The following is a 17971-nucleotide window of genomic DNA, read 5'->3' as shown; positions in this document are numbered from 1 at the left end:
TCGTTCCCGAAAATTAATTCTATTGCTAGACGTCGACGAGAACACATCAGAAGCAGATGGCCTGGTGGCCCGGTAGCAGACGGCCTGGAGGTCCGGGAGCAGATGGCTTGGAGGCAAGGACCAGCTAAGACATGCCAGTCGCGGGAGTCGATCATTGGAACTGGGCACCACCTGAACTGGATTGGCCGGAGGCCCCGCGGATGTTCCGAAGGGGGGATATTTGCCGGACCGTAAGAGTTGGGGCAATATGGGTATCAAACTTTATGATTTTTTAAACTGGACATAAAAAGTTGCATTTGGCAATTATCTGAAGTTAAGCAGTTAAAATAAATTGCTTATTAGGCAGGAAGTAATAAATAGATTACTGCGATGCACATTTTTTTTTTTGTGCAGCTGTGAAAATCTGTTTCTGGAAATTTAGAATAACTATCTCGTAATTAATTAGAGCCCTGTAAAGGGCAGTTCTAATGTCTGCTGTTCAAATTTCCTTTACTGCCGCCGATTGCTTGCAACAGCCTTGCAAAAACATTCCCGCATCTTGGTAACTTTCAAGTGGTGAAGGAAAGTCAATTGATTTCACCTCGATTTCTATTTCAGCTCCACTTGCAATTTCAGTCCCCTTGGTTTGAAAGGACGTTAATTATAAGAGAATCTTGGGGAAATTTGGACCGGACATTCTAATCGAAAATTTCAACAATCATCTTGCAAAGTTCTTTGTCATACTGGTCATGTGTAACATAACCACCTGCACCTTTTTTTCTTTCAAATGTTAAGACTATGGCTTATTACTTAAATTTTCATATTTTTATATTTTTTGAAGAATATTTTTATATTTTTTTAATTTAAAATTTAATTCTTCAAAAAAAATAAAAACCTCAAAATTATTGCAAAGTGAAGACAAATCATATTTAGAATATTTAATATTACGAAAGAGCTAAATCATGCTTATCATTCCATAGATATCTTTGAATGTTTGATTTTTGCAGAATTTAACAATAATTATGCACTTAATATAAAGCATTTCACATATCCATATTACAGTCCAGACTAGATTATCTGAAGCCTCGATTGTCCGAAGTTCGATTATCCGAAGGTTCGAGTATTTGATTGCCTTTTAAATTGAAAAATGCATTTTTCAATACGTTATCGTGATTTTGGCCGCCATTTTTGATTTTAAAATTCTAAATCATTTTAGAGTAGTTTTTGGAAGATAACGAAACATTTATTTTTCGTGATTCGAGTATCCGAAGTGTTTTTTTTTCGAGGCCTTCGGATAATCGCGTCTGGATTGTATCCATTTTACTCTAGTTTGCTCCGGAGCAACTGGATCAACGGTATTAAGAGCGTAGCACTCTTGCTCTCTGTCAAGAGAGCATAAAAAGGAAATACTCGTGGGCGCCAGAATGCTTGCACTACTTTATCTCCCCTCTCTGCTTTTGCACGGCTTATTTCTCATCTTATCTCTCTTGAGCGCGGCTCTTTGATTTTCTTCAATCTCTGAATAGTCGACTAATACAGTTATTTCAAGCCATTAAATTTTAAAACTTAATAAAACATCTGCAAATGAGATATCTATGGAATGATAAACAAGCTAATGTTGCTTAGCTCGATGATTAATGTAGGATCCGCTTTAGAATCTTTTTACCTTCAAACACTTAAACCATCATAAAACCATTAATTTGCATCATCTCCTTCCAGGACGTCTCCAACTCGCTGTTCCACTCGAAAGACCCGCTCCAGACGGCTGCGACGACCCCCGCTGGAACCGCAACGACACCCCTTCTCGCCCCTCAGTTGCCGCAGCCTTCGTTCTTCGCAGCACCACCACCAGCACAACCAAATCCCCCGACGACCTTCGATGGTCACTTTTTCCAGGACCTTTCGGCGGCCTTCCCGCGGCCAACGACGTCCACCGGAACGCCCGAGTTTCTCCCGCGGCAGATCAACTTTTCGCTGGTTGATTCCGCCGAATCGAGGGGGCGTGGGGTGTTCAGGGAGCCGGCGTTTATCGAGGAGATTCGGGAGGAGGAGGTTAAGGGGGGGAGGCTGGAGAACGAGCTGGAATCGTTGAAGCTGAGCTTGGATCGGGTGACAAGTGAGAGGGAGGGGGCGGCGAAGAAGCTGCAGGAGAAGGTGGACGAGATTGCGGACTTGCAGGTGGAGTTGGGAGCGAGGAACAAGATGTACGAGGATTTGTTGGGGGAGAGGAAGGAGCTGAAGGAGGAGTTGGAGAGGGTGAAGGCGGCGTTGGATGAGTTGGAACCGCTGACGGTGCAGTTGGAGGTGAAGGAGAAGGAGCTGAGGGAAGTGGTTGAGCAGCTTGAGCGAAGCGAGAAGGAGGTGGCGGAGGTTAATTCGCTGCGGGCGAGTTTGGCTGAAGAGCTGGGGGATCGTACCAAAGAGTCTGCTGAGTTGAAGGCGGAAAGGGAGAAGAGTCAGCTTTTGCTTAGTACGCTGAAGCAGCAGATCGAGTCGTTGAACAAGACGATTGGACACAAGGATGAGTTGGTGTCGAAGCTGGAGAAGGACATCCTGAATTACAGTAAGAATGAGGAAAAGTACCTGGAGCAGTTGAAATCGCTGGACGCGAAGGAAACCGAGCTGAAGATTGTGCAGGGCAACTACAAGGATCGGCTGCACGAGATCGAGATGCTCAACGAGGACAATCGCTTCCTGAACGAGGACATTAATCGGTTGAAGAGTGAGCTGGCAAAGAGCTCGTCGGCCGGGTCGACCTCGAACGTGTCGTACGTGCAGTTTTTGAAGCAAAATTGCGAAAAGTTTGAGGAGGAGTTGCGTGAAACCAAAGTGCTGCTGACGGAGAAGATGCTCGCGCTGGAGAGGGTAAGAATTGAGCTGACGAGTTCGCAGCATGATGCTGAGGAGTTGAAGAGTCAGCTGAAGCAGAAGGAGATGATTATGCAGCAGATTGGTGACGATGGAAATAGTTTGCATGAGGCGTTGTCCGGCATTCAGAGCAAAATGCAGGACAAACTGCGCGAGGAGCAGGAACGAAGCGCGACGCTGCAAGCGGAAATCGAGCGACTGAAGGTGCAACTGCAGCGCAGCGACAACTCGTCGAGTCCGAAGCCCTTTTCGGTGGAGGAAATCGCCGAACAGCTCGAGAAGGAGCTCAACTACTCGGCCCAGCTCGACTCGAGCATCATGAAGGCCATCGAAAGTGACGACGTCCAGTCGGAGGATGACGCACAGCGCCAACCCAAGTACAAGCAGTTCAACAAGGTGGAAGACCTGCGACAGCAACTCCAGCTGGAGGTCGACAAAGCGACCAAGCTGCAGGAACTGCTGGAAGCTGAGAAGCACAATTCGAACGCGATCCAAATGCAGGACGCCGAGATCATCGAAGCGATGCGACTTCGGCTGGAGGCCGCAATCGAAAACGAAGGCGCCCTCCAAAAACTCCTCAGCGATGAGCGTAACAAGAACGACCGACTCTCAACGCTGGTTGCGGGCGTGCAGCGAACCAAGTCCTTCGACAATTACCTGCTCATGAAGACGAAATCTTCGCCCCACGAATCGCCCTCGCGACGGCTCAACCGAAGCAACGAGTTCGAGTCGGAAGTGGTGGCGCGGTTGGAGAGCGAGATCAAGTTCTTGACGGCGCAGAACGAGCGCGAGCGCGAACGGGCCGCGGATTCACAGCGCGTGCTGGAACGGGAGCGGAGCCGGTTCGAGAAGGAGATTTCCGACCGGAACGAGCACGGCGAGCAGGTGAAGCGCGAGCTGGTGAGGGTCACCAAAGAGAAGGAAAGACTCGAGGTCGAGCTGGATCACGAGCAGGAGAAGCTGATGCTGGCGCATCGGGAGATTGAGAGTTTGGAGAAGCGGATAGGAGCGCTGCAGGAGTCGGAATCGATGCGGTCGATTCGAAGGGAGCGCGTTTCGGGAGCGAATTCGCTCGAGTTCCAGGAACTCCGTGCTCGTTTGGACCACGTGGAACAGGAGCGTAACCTGCTGCAGGATGCGGTTCAAAGCCTTCGCACCGAAGTCGAGCGCCGAAAGCACCGTGAAGCGAAACTCACCGAAGCGTTGAGTAAGGAAAACTCCCTCCTGGAAGCCGGTCAAGGTACGGCGGTCCCCGAAGAGTTCCTCACCAAGCTGAAAGACCTCAATCGCATGCTTGAGTCGAACGCGCGCGAAAACCACCAGCAGGCGGAAACGCTCCGGCTCATGATGGACGAACGAAAAGCCCTCCAGCAGCGCATCCAAGAGCTGGAACGGTACAGCCTTCACCCCGGTCAGTACAACCGGGACGACCTGGAAGAGCGGGCCAACCACCTGTTCGGTAAGTACCTTCGCTCCGAAAGCCACCGCAAAGCGCTGGTCCACCAGAAGCGCTACCTTCAAATTGTGCTGGCCACAAACGAAGAGAACGAGCTGAAAGCGCTCCAACTCCTCACCGCCCAGGGCCTCACCCCAAATCCCCCGGCACCCACCTCCCCCAAACACCGCCGCTCCTTCCGAGCCGTCGTGACCGCCGTGATCGCCATCGAACGGATGCGGTTCATCGTTCGAAAGTGGCAGGGCGGTCGCCGGGTTTGCGCCAAAGCAATCTTCTCCCAGCAGTTCACGCCCCGGCGGACGCAATCGGCCAGCACCAACCTGTGGGCCCGCTCGCCAAACTCGCACTTTGCCGAGTACAGCCGGGCGGCGGCGCCTCATAGCCAGGTGTACTCCGGCCACTATCTGAGGCTGCCCGAGCAGCAGCAGCTGCTCATGAACGGCGATCTGCGCGAGAAGCTCGAGGAACAGTACAATCGGTCTAACGTTAATCGATAGAGTTCGTTTGGTTTTTAACACTTTATTAAGCGGACAAAAGTATTACCCCCCCTTGTTTTGACTAAGCAATTGTTTCGATTTCTAGTCTCTCTCTCTCGCTAACGATAGCATACTTGAAAAGTATTTTCTCCCTCTTTTGTCTACACGTGCTTGACCGTAGGGGCAACAGCAACCGTTGCACAAAGCAGATCGTACGGTTTCGATAGTGCCTTACAAATTTTCCTAATTTAGGACGGCACGTTTGTGTTACAGTAACCAAATAAAAAAGGAGATCGTGAGCGACTTTTGTCTGTTGAAATCTCAATTCCTGTTCATAATTGCCATCTACTCAAATAATAATTAAGTTATACTTCTTTGACGTTACTTTGTAAGTTCTTTTCAGTTTAGCTCATAGATTGTAGTTCTTAGAAAATGTAGGAATAAAAACACCCAGTACTTTTGTTTAGACCCTTTATACCCCCTGATGTACAATGATTACGTTTACTGTGTGTTTTAGTTCAATAGATGCCACCAATAAATTAGATAAACAAAACCCTATATTATCAAAATATGCACTGTGAATATATTATTTATCCGAAAATCCTATAAAACGAAGTCGACTTTATAGCTGTCGGCCACCATTGCTTGTACCAACCACTAGTGTCTTCCTTTTTAACTACAAGGACTTCGCCGCCCTGGGCTCCTAAGTGTATGAAAGTATGGCACGGAGCGACGGCGCCGAATACCCATATTTACACAAAGAATTTTAGAGCGCCCGCCGCGGAATTCGAACCAGCGACCTCTGGATTGTGAGTCCAGTGCGCGGTCCGATTGATCCACACCTCTGGGTCCATACGGTCAATACTGATTAATTGAAAAAAGGGTTACCTTTCATCACTTTTTTGCCTCTATTTTGGGACCTTCCATGTACCTATTTTCGACCCATCAGGATGAAATTTGGAAACACATGGTGGAGCTTTTTATACGACAGTGCAACCCCAAAAAGTGCGGTTGATCAATAGTTTAAATTATTATGCTTTTTCCCTAAACCCAACATTGAAATGAAACAGTTTAAATTAAATTATTTTTAACAAGTTTCATGAACCCAATTTTCACCTTTCGAAATTCCCTATTTTCTGCTTAGGGTATTTTAACCAATAGTGGAAACCCTAGTAGAGCCAACGAGCATTTTTCTCAAGTTATCACTATTTTAAGCTCTATTTTATAACTAATTTTCAGAATCATGAAATCAATTCTGACTATTTTTTTCATCAGAGCAACTCTCTACGAACTTGGCCAATTTCGACCATTTTTATTTTTTGTATTTTTTTATTTGACTCAAACTTTGTGGGGGCCTTCCCTATGACCAAATAAGCAATTTTGCGTCATTGGTTCACCCATACAAGTCTCCATACAATTTTGGCTGCTGTCCATACAAAAATGGTATGTAAATATTCAAACAGAACTTTTGAGTGAATTTTCTGATCAATGTGGTGTCTTGGGCAAAGTTGTAGGTATTGTTGAGGACTTTTGAGAAAAAATAGGTACAAGGAAAAAAAATTGCAGATTTTTTAATCAACTTTTTTTTACTTAAATTCAATTTCCCAAAATACGTATTTTTTGATTTTCGAGATTTTTTGATATATTTTAGGGGACAAAAAAACGCAACTTTTGAGCCATTGAGAAACATGGTCAGAAAATCTGCCGCCGAGTTATAAATTTTTGAAAAAATAATGATTTTTGGAAAAAAAAATCGAAGTTTCATGCAAAAACAAGTTTGACATTATTTTTTAATATAAAATTGAATTTGCAATCGAAAAGTACTTTACAGATTTTTTGATAAAGGGCTCCGTTTTCAAGATATAGCCACCGAAAGTTGGATTTTAGCGAAATATTTGCAGCTTTTCGATTTTTAAAAATAGTGACCATTTCTAAAAATATTTTTTTTGAAAAGTTCAGAAAATTTGCTATAAAATTGTCTAAGAGACATTGTAGATTGGAAATCGGGTTGCTGAGATATAGTCGCTTTAAAAAAGAGAAACACGAAAATTGAAGTTTTCTAAATCTCACCAAAACAACCCACAATTTTCTAATGACGATATCTCAGCAACGAATGGTCCGATTTTCAATGTTAAAACATGAAACATTCGTGAAATTTTCCGATCTTTTCGAAAACATGTTTTTAAAGCTTTTAAATCAAGACTAACATTTTAAAAGGGCCAAACATTGAATATTACGCCCTCAAAAATGCTAATCTTGATTTAAAAGTTTTAAAAATATTTTTTTCGAAAAGATCGGAAAATTTTACGAATGTTTCATGTTTTAACATTGAAAATCGGACCATTAGTTGCTGAGATATCGTCATCGTCGTGTTTCTTTTTCTTAAGGTGAAGCCGTTGATCATTTTCGAAAATTGATCATCACTATAAAATATTCTGTATTAAATTCAATTTAACGAATTTCTTCACCAAAAGGAATCAGCATGTGCCGGTTGTTGCCTTCTTGAAGTCCTAGTTGGCAATCATTGATTAATGACGATTTCCATAACTTTGCAAGGAATGGGATAATCGTTACCAAAAGGAATCAGCATGTGTAGGGCACTATTCTGAACAACTTGTAGAAGGAATTTTGTCAAAATATTGAAAGCTACGCAAAATTTATATCTTTGAACGAAAAATCATGGCAATGATGGAAATCTTCACGTTAAAGCGGCTCTATCTCAGCAACCCGAGGTCCAATCTTCAATGTCTCTTAGACAATTTTATAGCAAATTTTCTGAAATTTAAAAAAAAAATTTTTTAGAAATGGTCACTCATGGTCACTATTTTAAAAAATCAAAAACTGCAAATATTTCGCTAAAATCAAACTTTCGGTGACTATATCTTGAAAACGGAGCCCTTTATCAAAAAATCTGTAAAGTACTTTTCGATTGCAAATTCAATTTTGCATCAAAAAATAATGTCAAATTTGTTTGGCCCGCCTAAGTAAAATGCGCCAAAGCCATAGAAAAACAAACAAATTTATGAATTCAGTGTAGTAGGCTTATGCTTTGGGATGTTCCCTTAAAAAAAAGTTTTTTCGACTACTTTTCTAGGGTGCGGGTCAGAATGGGCCACCTTAGAAAAAAAAAAAAAAAGCCATTTCGTCTAATACAACGTTGAAGGGAGACAAGAAATGACTTTAGGGACCTTTCTTACATAGTTTCCATGAAGTTAGACCACTTTTATAAAAAAAGTCACTTACCAAAACAAAGATTTTCGAAAATAGTGTTAATATGCTTAAAAACACATTATGCCATTGTTCACCATGCTTGCTTAAAGCGTATCCTAGTCCTTATATCTTCCCAAAAACCGTCCAATTCCAGAAACGATCGGAAAACGCCTTTGTTTACATCGGTAAAAAAAAATCTTCAAGGATTTTACCCGTAAAAAGAAATGTTTTTTTAATTACATGTTCTCAGGCACGGGAAAGCACTTTATATCGAAAACCGCTTTCTCATACTTTCGAAGTGAACTGAAAATTCCCGGAAATTATCAAATAAACCTAACCCGCCATAAATCGCTCCGCTACGGTGCACGGTGTTCACTCGCGCGTTCATTCAACGCTGCCTCAGCCAGATGACTCATTCATAAAACAGCACTTTTTGACAGCTCCTCTACGCATCGTAAAATCGCGATACACTTCTTCGTTCGTTCGTTCGCTGGTTTGTCTGGTCGCATTTTGCTTTTGCAGTCGCGCTGCGCTCTCTGGCAAGTGAAAGTTTTTTGCATAACATTGGCCGTTTCGTGTTATTTCCGCAGTTTTCGTTGCATTTTCCGTGTTTCGGTGGGTCCGGTCCCGGAGTGCATGTTCCCGTGTTTCGTCGTAGTTTTGTGCGATAGCCGTGCCCTTTTTGCATTCGTCATCGCTCAGTTCCTCCTCCCTCGAGCGGGAGCAGAAGGAGAAGGAAGTTCGGGGAACCAATTATAGCTGGAGTTCCAGGTTGTCCGGACCAAGATATGCTGTAATCTCGAACGGAGCCGACCCAGAGCATCATGACGTGTAAAATCGACTTCAGCGAGTGCCTCAAGGATTCGCCCAAGTTCAGGCAAGTCTTTTGGGGGAAGTGTTGTGTTGTCTCGTAAAAAAAAGAAATTCTTTGTTGTTGTAAAGTCAAGTTCTTCTTCGTTGCGTTTTGGAGCTCGACACTGTGGGCCCATGGCGGGTAATTTTGGATTCAATTTAAACTTTATTTTTAAATCTGAATTTTAATTTGTTATTTTATTGGTTACGATTGCCTGTTAATATAAGCCAAAATAGCTAGCGGACCAAATGTATAAAATAGTTCAATTAGAAAGGAAATCAAGTTATTTTTATTTTAAAGACAAAAAAATACTTCTCTCAGCCATTTTTTTTTAAATTTATTTCTGCTTTTTTAGGACTGACAAAAATATCATTTAAAAATTATAGATAACAGAAAATAAAAAAATCAAATTCAATTGTTCTGTTGATTTTATTGTTTTATGTATTTGAAAAGAACGGTATTGAGTTGAATGTACTTTAGGGTGACAAGAAAAATATAAAGTTTTTGATAATCTCAAGAGATACCCCTAGGCTCGATTTTTTAGGTAATAATTAGTAACTGTACCAATTTTGAGCCAAATCACTTAAGGTTTAAGGGTCGTTTTTTATTCTTGAAGTTCATATGGGGAAAATCGCGAAAATATATGGGGAAAACGCCTAAGGTGGTTGGTGCCTTCCTCATATTTAAACGTTTTCATCAAAATATCTGAGATCCAGCTTTAAAAAGTGCATAAATAACACTTAAGTGCTTATAGCTTTTGATAGGGTCGTTAGATCTTCAATCTTTTGAACTCGTTGGAAAGTCTAAAATTGTATAACATGGTGGGGTTTCTTACAAAAACCGACCTTTTAACAATCTGTCGGACTTTTGCTAAATTGGTTTTTTTAAGCATAACTTTTCTGCCCATAATTGAAAATTCGGCTATTATGCCAAATCAAGTATTCCGAGAAAAACGCGTTTTAGTGTTTGTGACAAAATCTCCGTCAAGGCAATTTCCCATAAGAGTGGCATATTAGCCGTTTGGTTTTTCGCATCGGCAGCCAAGTCTAAGCACTATTTCAGTAAAATTCAAATTCCAGAAGATGCGTTGGAACATCCTCTACCACCTGGTGCTAATATCTCGTTTTTGCCAAAAGTGGATATTAGCCGTTTTTTCAATGGTGGGCAGTTTTGAAGTACTTAACTAAACTTTATAATTTTCAATAGCGACGTATGGGACCCAAAGACGGAGCGAATGAGACCAAAACAGATAAAATCGATTGAGCCAGTGCCGAGATAACCCAGTGCAAATTTTTGGATTAACATCCCATCACACACACAGACATTTGCTCAGTATTTGATTCCGAAGGATTCTGATATGTTAACGTGAAAGTGGGTCTAGAAGGTCAAATTAAGATTTTAATTTTTCGAGTGATTTAATAGCCTTTCCCTAGTGAGGTGAGGAAGGCAAAACATCGCTTCAGAATTTTGGCAGCAGGTGGCACAGGTCTCACCCAAAATTTGCTACACCTTTGTCGAAGGGTGCAAGCCGATCCGAGTATGTACTATGGAGCGTGGACAATCGCCATACAACCCCCCCCCCCCCCCCCCTCTCCTAAAGTAGTGTCCACGTGTGTTTTGGATGGTCCCTAAATATTGTCCGTTTCTCTCGAAGAAACACGCCACGCGGCATTTCAGAATGGCATTTTCTGCACTTTTGGTGCAATAAAAAACATACCCGGCAACAATGCCATGCGATTCGAAGAAGAGGATCAACAAAAACAGCGCGCATTTGCCGAAAGCGCGGCGCGTCGTTTCGAGGCTAATATGCCGCGTGTCTTTTTCGGGAATACGCGCAATATATTTTTACAGTTAGGGTTTGTTCAAATATTACGTCCAGAGATTTTTGGAATTTCAGACCCCCCCCCCCCCCTCCCCCTGTCACGCATTTTTCCTATACCTTCAACATGGGCTGTCACAAACCTCAGACCCCCCCCTCCCTCCCCCTATTCATGGACGTAATTTTTGAACGAACCCTTATGTTTCAAACGAAATTGTTCTAAATATCCGTGAATTTATAAACAAAGGAATATTCTCCTGAAGTTTTATGGTAATTTCCGAAATTTTGGTAATGGTAACATAATTCAAAATTTCCAAAACGTCCAAAAGTACCCCATCTGATTTAAAATTTAAAAATAACCGTTTTACAATGTATTTTAAATAGTTTACTATCAATTGTACAAGTTTTTTTCAGTAAAATTTATATTTTCAGCAATAATTATCGATTTGCCCCATGTTTTTTTTATGGAACTCATGATAACTTTAAATAAAATATGGCCAATGGCCTTATTTTAAAAAATATTTTGAGTTTTCTTTAAAGTTGTTTAAACAAATCTTCTGGGATAATCGAATTGCGAAAAAAATGTCGCTGTCACTTTTTTGATTTGTCGAGCTTAATCCTTAAACCAGTCTAGAGTGGTTTAGAATTTTTAAATCCAATATGGCGGCTAAAATGGCGGTGATGAAATATTGAAAAAATGCATTTGTTGATTTTTTAGGCAATCAACCATTCAAATTTAATCACGGACGTTCGTGATTTAACACTCTGCCCACATTTTTCTCGATTTTTTTTATTTTTCCCGTGTTTAAGACGTCTTTTGAGCAACTTTTCAATTCAATTCAATTCAATTCGGTTTTATTGGTGAATAATCAAGGTACAATGAGTTCTTTTGCAATTCATAACAGAGTTTTGGAGTTCCTTTCAGCTGTGTGTTGCATCATACTCCATTTTGGAACAATTATTTCTTTAACTATGGCACTAACAAGAGCAAGAAAAATTAAATAAAAAAAAACTTGCTAAAATTGCAAAGGAAAGGGGAAAGAAAGAGAAAAAGCTTATAACTAAATCACAGTATTTTATCCTTTGTAGATGTGCTTGATCATCAGCTCCCCAAGGGCTAGAAATTGCTCCGCCTTGTTACGGCAGGTCCGAAACCTCGACATCATCTCCCCCGCGAGAGCAAAGAACTCTGGCAGGGTGAAGAGATCTTCCCCGGTGACTTCTTGCTGGGCCGCATTGCCGCTACCGGCAGCGACCACGCTGGCAAACGATCGCCCCCAGCCAGGGGGGAATGCTGAGTTGTCCGCGGGAACCGTACGCTGCCCAGCAGCCGGCACGGTAACGCTCGTACTTCGCTGAGGAGGGTGGGACGCTGCTGCTTTCTTCTTCCTCTTTTCCTGCTCCTCGAGGTAATTTTTTCGTGCACTGCATCCACGGTAGTTGCTGGTATGGTTACCTCCACAGTTGGCGCACTTGATGCGCGCCTTGGTTTGCTCTGCCTTGTCCCCCAGGTCCGCCTTGCACGGCAGTGCACACGCCTCAGAGAGGTGTGTTTCACCGCACTTCACACAGCGGGGCGGGAGGTTGCAGTTCCGCGAGCCGTGGCCGAATTTCTGGCAACGGTGGCATTGTGCTGCGTCCGACGGGTTCTTTGAGTAGAACCGCCAGTTTACCCAAAACCCGTCCAACGCCTTAGTTCGTCGCAGGTCTTGAATCTTGACGGTGCCGCGGTCGAAGTACAACAGGTACAGTGTGTGTGTACCTGTGACTGTTGTCTTCCGCGAGAGGACTTTTATGTCACGCGGTGTTATTCCAGCACCCGAGAGGTCCTTCTTGAGGTCGGAGATCGGGCGGTCTTGGTACCCCTGCAAGACGACCTTAACGGCTGTCTTCTGCACGGGGTCGAATGTGTAGAACTTGAAGTTTTTACTCTTCAATTTCTCCACAACCAGGTCGAAGTTCTTGTTGTCAAATGTGTAGACTTGCACTGACGACTTACCGATTTTAAGACAATATCCGAGGCCTTCCAGCAACTCGTCAACATCGTCCGCCAACGTGTCCAAAACAAAAATTGGAGGTGGTCTACGTTCCTTTGGAGAATTGTTCGTTTTTGGCGTCGGCACTTTTTTCCGTGCACGACGATCGTCGTCGTCGTCGTCGTCGGTAGTGCTGCTACCGTCGGTGTTGTTGTTGTTGTTTTCTTCGTCGTCGCTCAGCATCTGGAACTCGTTCCTGATGGGAATGTTGGCGGATGTTGACGTGTTGGTCGTGGCACCGGAAGTACCTGAACGGGTTCGCACTGGTGATCTCGGAACATATCCGGGATGTAGTAACTTTTTGTCGATGCCTTCTGCGCTCACGCTCCCCTGCGCGATGGCGGTCGACACGGCGTTGGTTTGTTTACCTTTTTGCACACGGCCGGTAGACGAACTTCGCGGGTTTTTCGAGGCCGCACTCGAACTGCCACGGCCACGGCCGGCCTTTGGCATGCTGCAGGAGCAAACTCGCGGGTAATCACGGTAATTTACGGCGAAAAAAATCGAAAAAAACGATGGAGCACTGAGCACTTGACTGCTGCTTGCTCTCGTGCTTACACGGAGGTGGAGCAACTTTTGTTTTACGAAAAACTTAACTTCTTTTGATTCATGTTTTTCTTGTTTTATTTTTAGTACATATTTGAATTTGTTTTTTTCTTGTTCAGTTTATGTTTGTTTTTGGTAGTATTCAGTCTCTTTTTAATTTTTTGCTTGTTTTTCACATTTTATGCTATAGAATGACACCATTATCATTTAAATTGTAAAAAAAAAATGCGTGGAGCAAAAGTCTGGGACACTACAAAAATTACTGCATACTTCTTTTTGCTTAAAATATAGAAAATGTTAGTGAAAAACACAGCCAAAGTTGACCACTAAAAAAATGACATTTTTAAAAACATTGGCAAAGTTACGTAACACAAGTAAAACTTGTTAAAGCTTGTTAAAGATCAAAAATTGGTTGAAAAATGGATTTTTGGCGATTTATCAGATCGAAGACCGTCTAAAGGCGGGGTTGGGTTGTAGAGGGTTAAATAAAATGGGGTCGCAAAATTCGTATTTGTTGTAAAAAGAAGAAAATAAATTCGAAAAAAAATCCATAATCCGCAGTTCTATACAAACCTTCGGATAATCGAACTTTGGTTAATCGAAACTTCGGATAATCGTTGCTTCGGGTAATCGAGTCTGACAAGTTTTTTTTTAATTTATTTTTTCTTATATATTTTTGTTTTTGTTTAGTTTTTAATCTTTTTTACACATTTTCAAGCCTTTGTTTAAATTTCCTCCAATTTATTTTAAGTGATAGGCCATTGCAAATATTTTTTGAAGTTCATGTCCCTAACCCGATGTTTGTTCATTCCCCAATCGTGCAGGCTACGCCTGGAACAGGAGGAATCCGAGATCGACCACCTGGAGCAGAAGCTTGAGAAGATCATCAAGATGTGCAGCCTGGCGGTGGACAGCGGCAAGGAGTACATCCGCAACCAGAGCGCGTTCGCCACCTCGCTGTGGGACCTGCAGAAGCACTTCCAGGACGACAAATCGTCGACGAATGCGTTGGCCAAGCTGATCCACTGCTTGCAGGAGATGAACAAGTTCCACACGACGCTGCTGGACCAGGCCAACAGGACGGTGTTGAAGAATTTGACGAGCTTTTTGAAGAAGGACGTGAAGGAGGTCAAGGATTACAAGCAGATCTTTACCAAGGTGTCGGAGAATATGGACGTGGCGGTGTACAAGAACTCCCAGGTCAACAAGAACCGGCCGGTGGACATTGTCGAGGCGGAAAATTTGCTCTCTGCTACCAAGTCTTGCTTTAACCACGCAGCGCTGGATTACGTGAATTATATAACGATGCTGCAGAACCGCAAGCGGCACGAGATTCTGTCGACGCTGCTGAGTTACATTCAGGCGTGCAGTACGTACTTCCACCAGGGTTCGGACTTGTGCGAGGACTTTGGTGAGTTTTTTAAGACGCTGGACGTGGAAATTGGGAATATGCGCGGCGAGTACAACCTGCTGGACAAGCAGATGCAGAATCGCCACACGTGCGTCAACGAGCTGGCGGATAACGGGGAGAAATCGCTAGCGTCGCTGTCGAGCGGAGGAGGAACGCCGTCGCTAATCTCGAATGCTTCTGGGGGTGGTGGCGAACCGAGTTCCTCCCAGCAGCAGCCGTACACGAATCGACCGCCGAACTACATGGAGGGATATCTGTTTAAGCGAACCTCGAACGCGTTCAAGACGTGGAATCGGCGCTGGTTCTGCATGCGGGATAACAAGCTGTTCTATAGGAAGCGAACGGGCGAGGAGTTGCCCACCGTGATGGAGGAGGATTTGCGGCTGTGCACGGTTCGGCTGCTGGCCGACTCGGACCGGCGGTTCTGCTTTGAGGTCATTTCACCCACCAAGTAGGTTGATTGTCGTGCTGTTTAGCTTAAAATTTTCAACTGATTGCCTTTTTTCAGGTCACACATCTTGCAGGCCGACTCGGAAGGTATGTTGAAGGCGTGGTTCAAGGCGCTGCAGAAGGGCATCGACTCGGCCATTCAGCACCACAGTCCGTACAGCAACGATATGCGGGGCATCGCGAGCCAGTCGCCGACGAACGAGAACGCTCCGGGCGGCAGCGGTGGTGAATTTGGAGGGATTGGCAGTGACGGACTGCAGCGTAACCCGCGGAAGCCGGTGAAGAAGATGTGAGATTGGGGGGGAAGGGTTTGGTTTTCGTTTGGGGTTACATTCCTTTCTTTTTTCTAGCAATTGGACCCAGATCCTGCGCATTCCGGGCAATTCACGCTGTTGCGATTGCGGTAATTCGGATCCCAAGTGGGCGTCGATAAACCTCGGGATAACGCTGTGCATCGCGTGTTCCGGCGTGCATCGGAGTCTGGGCGTGCACTACAGCAAGGTGCGCTCGCTCACGCTGGACGTCTGGGAGCCGGAGATTCTGCGCGTGATGATCGAGCTGGGAAACGACGTGATTAACCGGGTTTACGAGGCGAACACGGCCAAGGTGAACCGGTTCGATCGGGCGACGGACAACTGCGAGATATCGATCCGGGAGGCTTGGATCAGGGCCAAGTACATCGAGCGGAAATTTGTGCTTCCTTTGGACAGTGCCAGCGGGCTGGGAATGGATCCGACGCCGACGAGCACTTCATCGTCGACGTTGTCGTTCAAGAGTTTGGACAACGATAGTTCGAAATATCCGGAAAAGTGGAGCATCAAAAAGCTGCGCCGTAGAAGCTACCGGAAGTTGCTGCGCAAGAAGACAATCGACGAGGAGGGCGAGGGTCCGTCCAGTGGCGGGAACACCGACACGGATCCCGACGCCGACGAGAAAGATGTAAATTTGAACATTCCAAAGAAGTTTAACGATATTCTGCTGATTGGAGACAACATCATTGAAAATAATCACAATTTGACGGATGAAAACTTGCTGCTGCTAAACTCGGACCAGGAATCGACCAGCGGCGAGGAGGACAACGGCATCATGGAGTGCGAAGAGTTTGAAAAGTTGAACCCAAACTACCTGCTGTTCAAGGCGGCCAGCGGCCACAACTTGCCAGTGATGTGCCAGGCGATGGCCCTCGGCGCGGACAAAAACTGGCGCAATCCGGACGAGCACGACAGGACGGCCTTGCATGCGGCAATCCTGTCCGGTTCGGTAATGTCCTGCGAGTTTCTCCTGCTCAACGGGTGCAACATCAACGCCGTCGACCTGAACGGCTACACCGCGCTCTACCTAGCCACCGAAAACGGTTCCACGGCGCAAGTCTACCTGCTGCTCAAGCACAAGGCCAAATACGACGTCGCCGCCACCAACGGAAAACTCCCAATCGACATCGCCGTAGACAAAACCGACGCCGACATCGTAACCCTGCTGCGGTTGGCCCAACTCAACGACGAGATCGGCCACGGCGAGGACGGCGAAAGCTACTCCGGCGGAGACTCGACGTACGCCGCGGTCATGAACGACTTTTCGCACCTCACCTCCAACCAGCCGCAGCGGCTGCAGCGAAATCGAAATGCCACCACACCCACCGCCGACTCCAGCATCAGCTCCAGTGCTTCCACCGTGGTCGTTACCGATCTGGACGCGGTCGCTCCGGAAGTGCACGACGAGTAGATGCAGGTAAGCGGGCGTGTACTTATAGCATTTAGTATGATGATGATTGGTTGAGCATCGCGCGTGATAGCAAACAACGATAAAACTCTAATTTATTTGAAAATTTTACGAAAGATCTTCGATTTCTCCACCACTTCTCCACTGTGGCAGTATTGTGAAGCATGCTTGCTTGTTTTCCTCCCTCACCTGTTAGCGCTTCCTTTCCATGTCATTCCAATAGATCGGTACCGCACCGAACAAATCCTACCGCGTTTTGGTCATCAAGCGAGAAAGAATTTTATTAGCCGTTAGTGTTTATCGTGTTTAAAGTTTACCCAGGAAAAAAAATATCCATAGCGTATCGTAACAGTAGTCATTAAAGTTGAACTTGAATTTTATTCGAAAATAAAAAAAAATCGCCGTTGAATCTCTTTGAAATTTTGCTAGAAATTTGTTAGTGTTTGTTGCAGTTTGAAGCGGGAAGAAGGTTACAAATACATATTCGTTGCTAGACTAAAGTTACTAGGACCGTTGATTTTGACCGAATAAAACACACTCTCACTTGATATAAGTTGAAACGACTTTCCAGCTGAGAGGAACGAGTATGAACAAAGAAGAGAGCTATACACTAAAATATATATACACACATACAAACTACACACACCTTTATCACTGACAATGAATATAACAATCCACAGAGTAATCGAAATATACAACAAAACAAAGTATACAGAATAAAGAGAAACAGCTAAAACTACAATCGTTTGGGACGTGGTAATTTTTACGATGACAATCCATGCTTATTAGGTGCATATCCAAACTCAAATATTCAAAAAATCTAATGCAGAAAAAAAATTAAACGCAAATTTTCCATTTTGGAATTCAAAAATTTAAGAACTGAATAAAAATATGAATATAAAAAATCCGAAAACCAAAAATTCAAAAACTTTAAAATCATAAAAAAATCAAAATTTTAAAAAACTATTTGTCTTTAATTCTCAAATTTCTTAATTATTTAATTCTACAATTTCTAAATTAAAAAAATGCTTAAATCTTTAATTCCTAAATCCAAAAATCTTTCTTTTCAAATTATTAAATTATGAAATTATTAAATTATTGAATTATAAAATTATGAAATTATTAATTTATAAAATTATGAAATTATG

The 17971-nt window shown here is 43.8% G+C and overlaps 2 protein-coding genes across 8 annotated transcripts in view; both read left to right on the top strand.

Moving 5' to 3' along the window:
• The window catches only part of LOC120414173 (pericentrin), an 84447-nt gene extending 79086 nt beyond the window's left edge, over positions 1-5361 (top strand). For all 7 annotated transcript variants that reach the window (XM_052710246.1, XM_039575238.2, XM_052710252.1 and 4 more), the window contains one exon: positions 1699-5361. In XM_052710246.1, coding sequence (XP_052566206.1) covers positions 1699-4800 — 3102 coding nt within the window. In that variant the 3' untranslated portion in view covers positions 4801-5361. The remainder of the gene's footprint in view (positions 1-1698) is intronic.
• A 3071-nt stretch (positions 5362-8432) lies between these two features.
• On the top strand, positions 8433-17565 carry LOC120414170 (arf-GAP with coiled-coil, ANK repeat and PH domain-containing protein 2). Its single transcript, XM_039575228.2, has 4 exons — positions 8433-8866; positions 14068-15105; positions 15163-15393; positions 15455-17565. The coding sequence occupies exons 1-4, from the start codon at positions 8814-8816 to the stop codon at positions 16824-16826; spliced, it is 2694 nt and encodes an 897-aa protein (XP_039431162.1). The 5' UTR covers positions 8433-8813; the 3' UTR covers positions 16827-17565.
• Positions 17566-17971: the final 406 nt, after the last annotated feature.

The sequence above is a fragment of the Culex pipiens genome, chromosome 1 (genome assembly GCF_016801865.2).
Source record: "Culex pipiens pallens isolate TS chromosome 1, TS_CPP_V2, whole genome shotgun sequence".
Classification (NCBI taxonomy): Eukaryota; Metazoa; Arthropoda; class Insecta; order Diptera; family Culicidae; genus Culex; species Culex pipiens.
The sequence above is the reverse complement of the archived record's forward strand: the minus strand, read 5'-3'. Positions and strand labels throughout refer to the sequence as shown.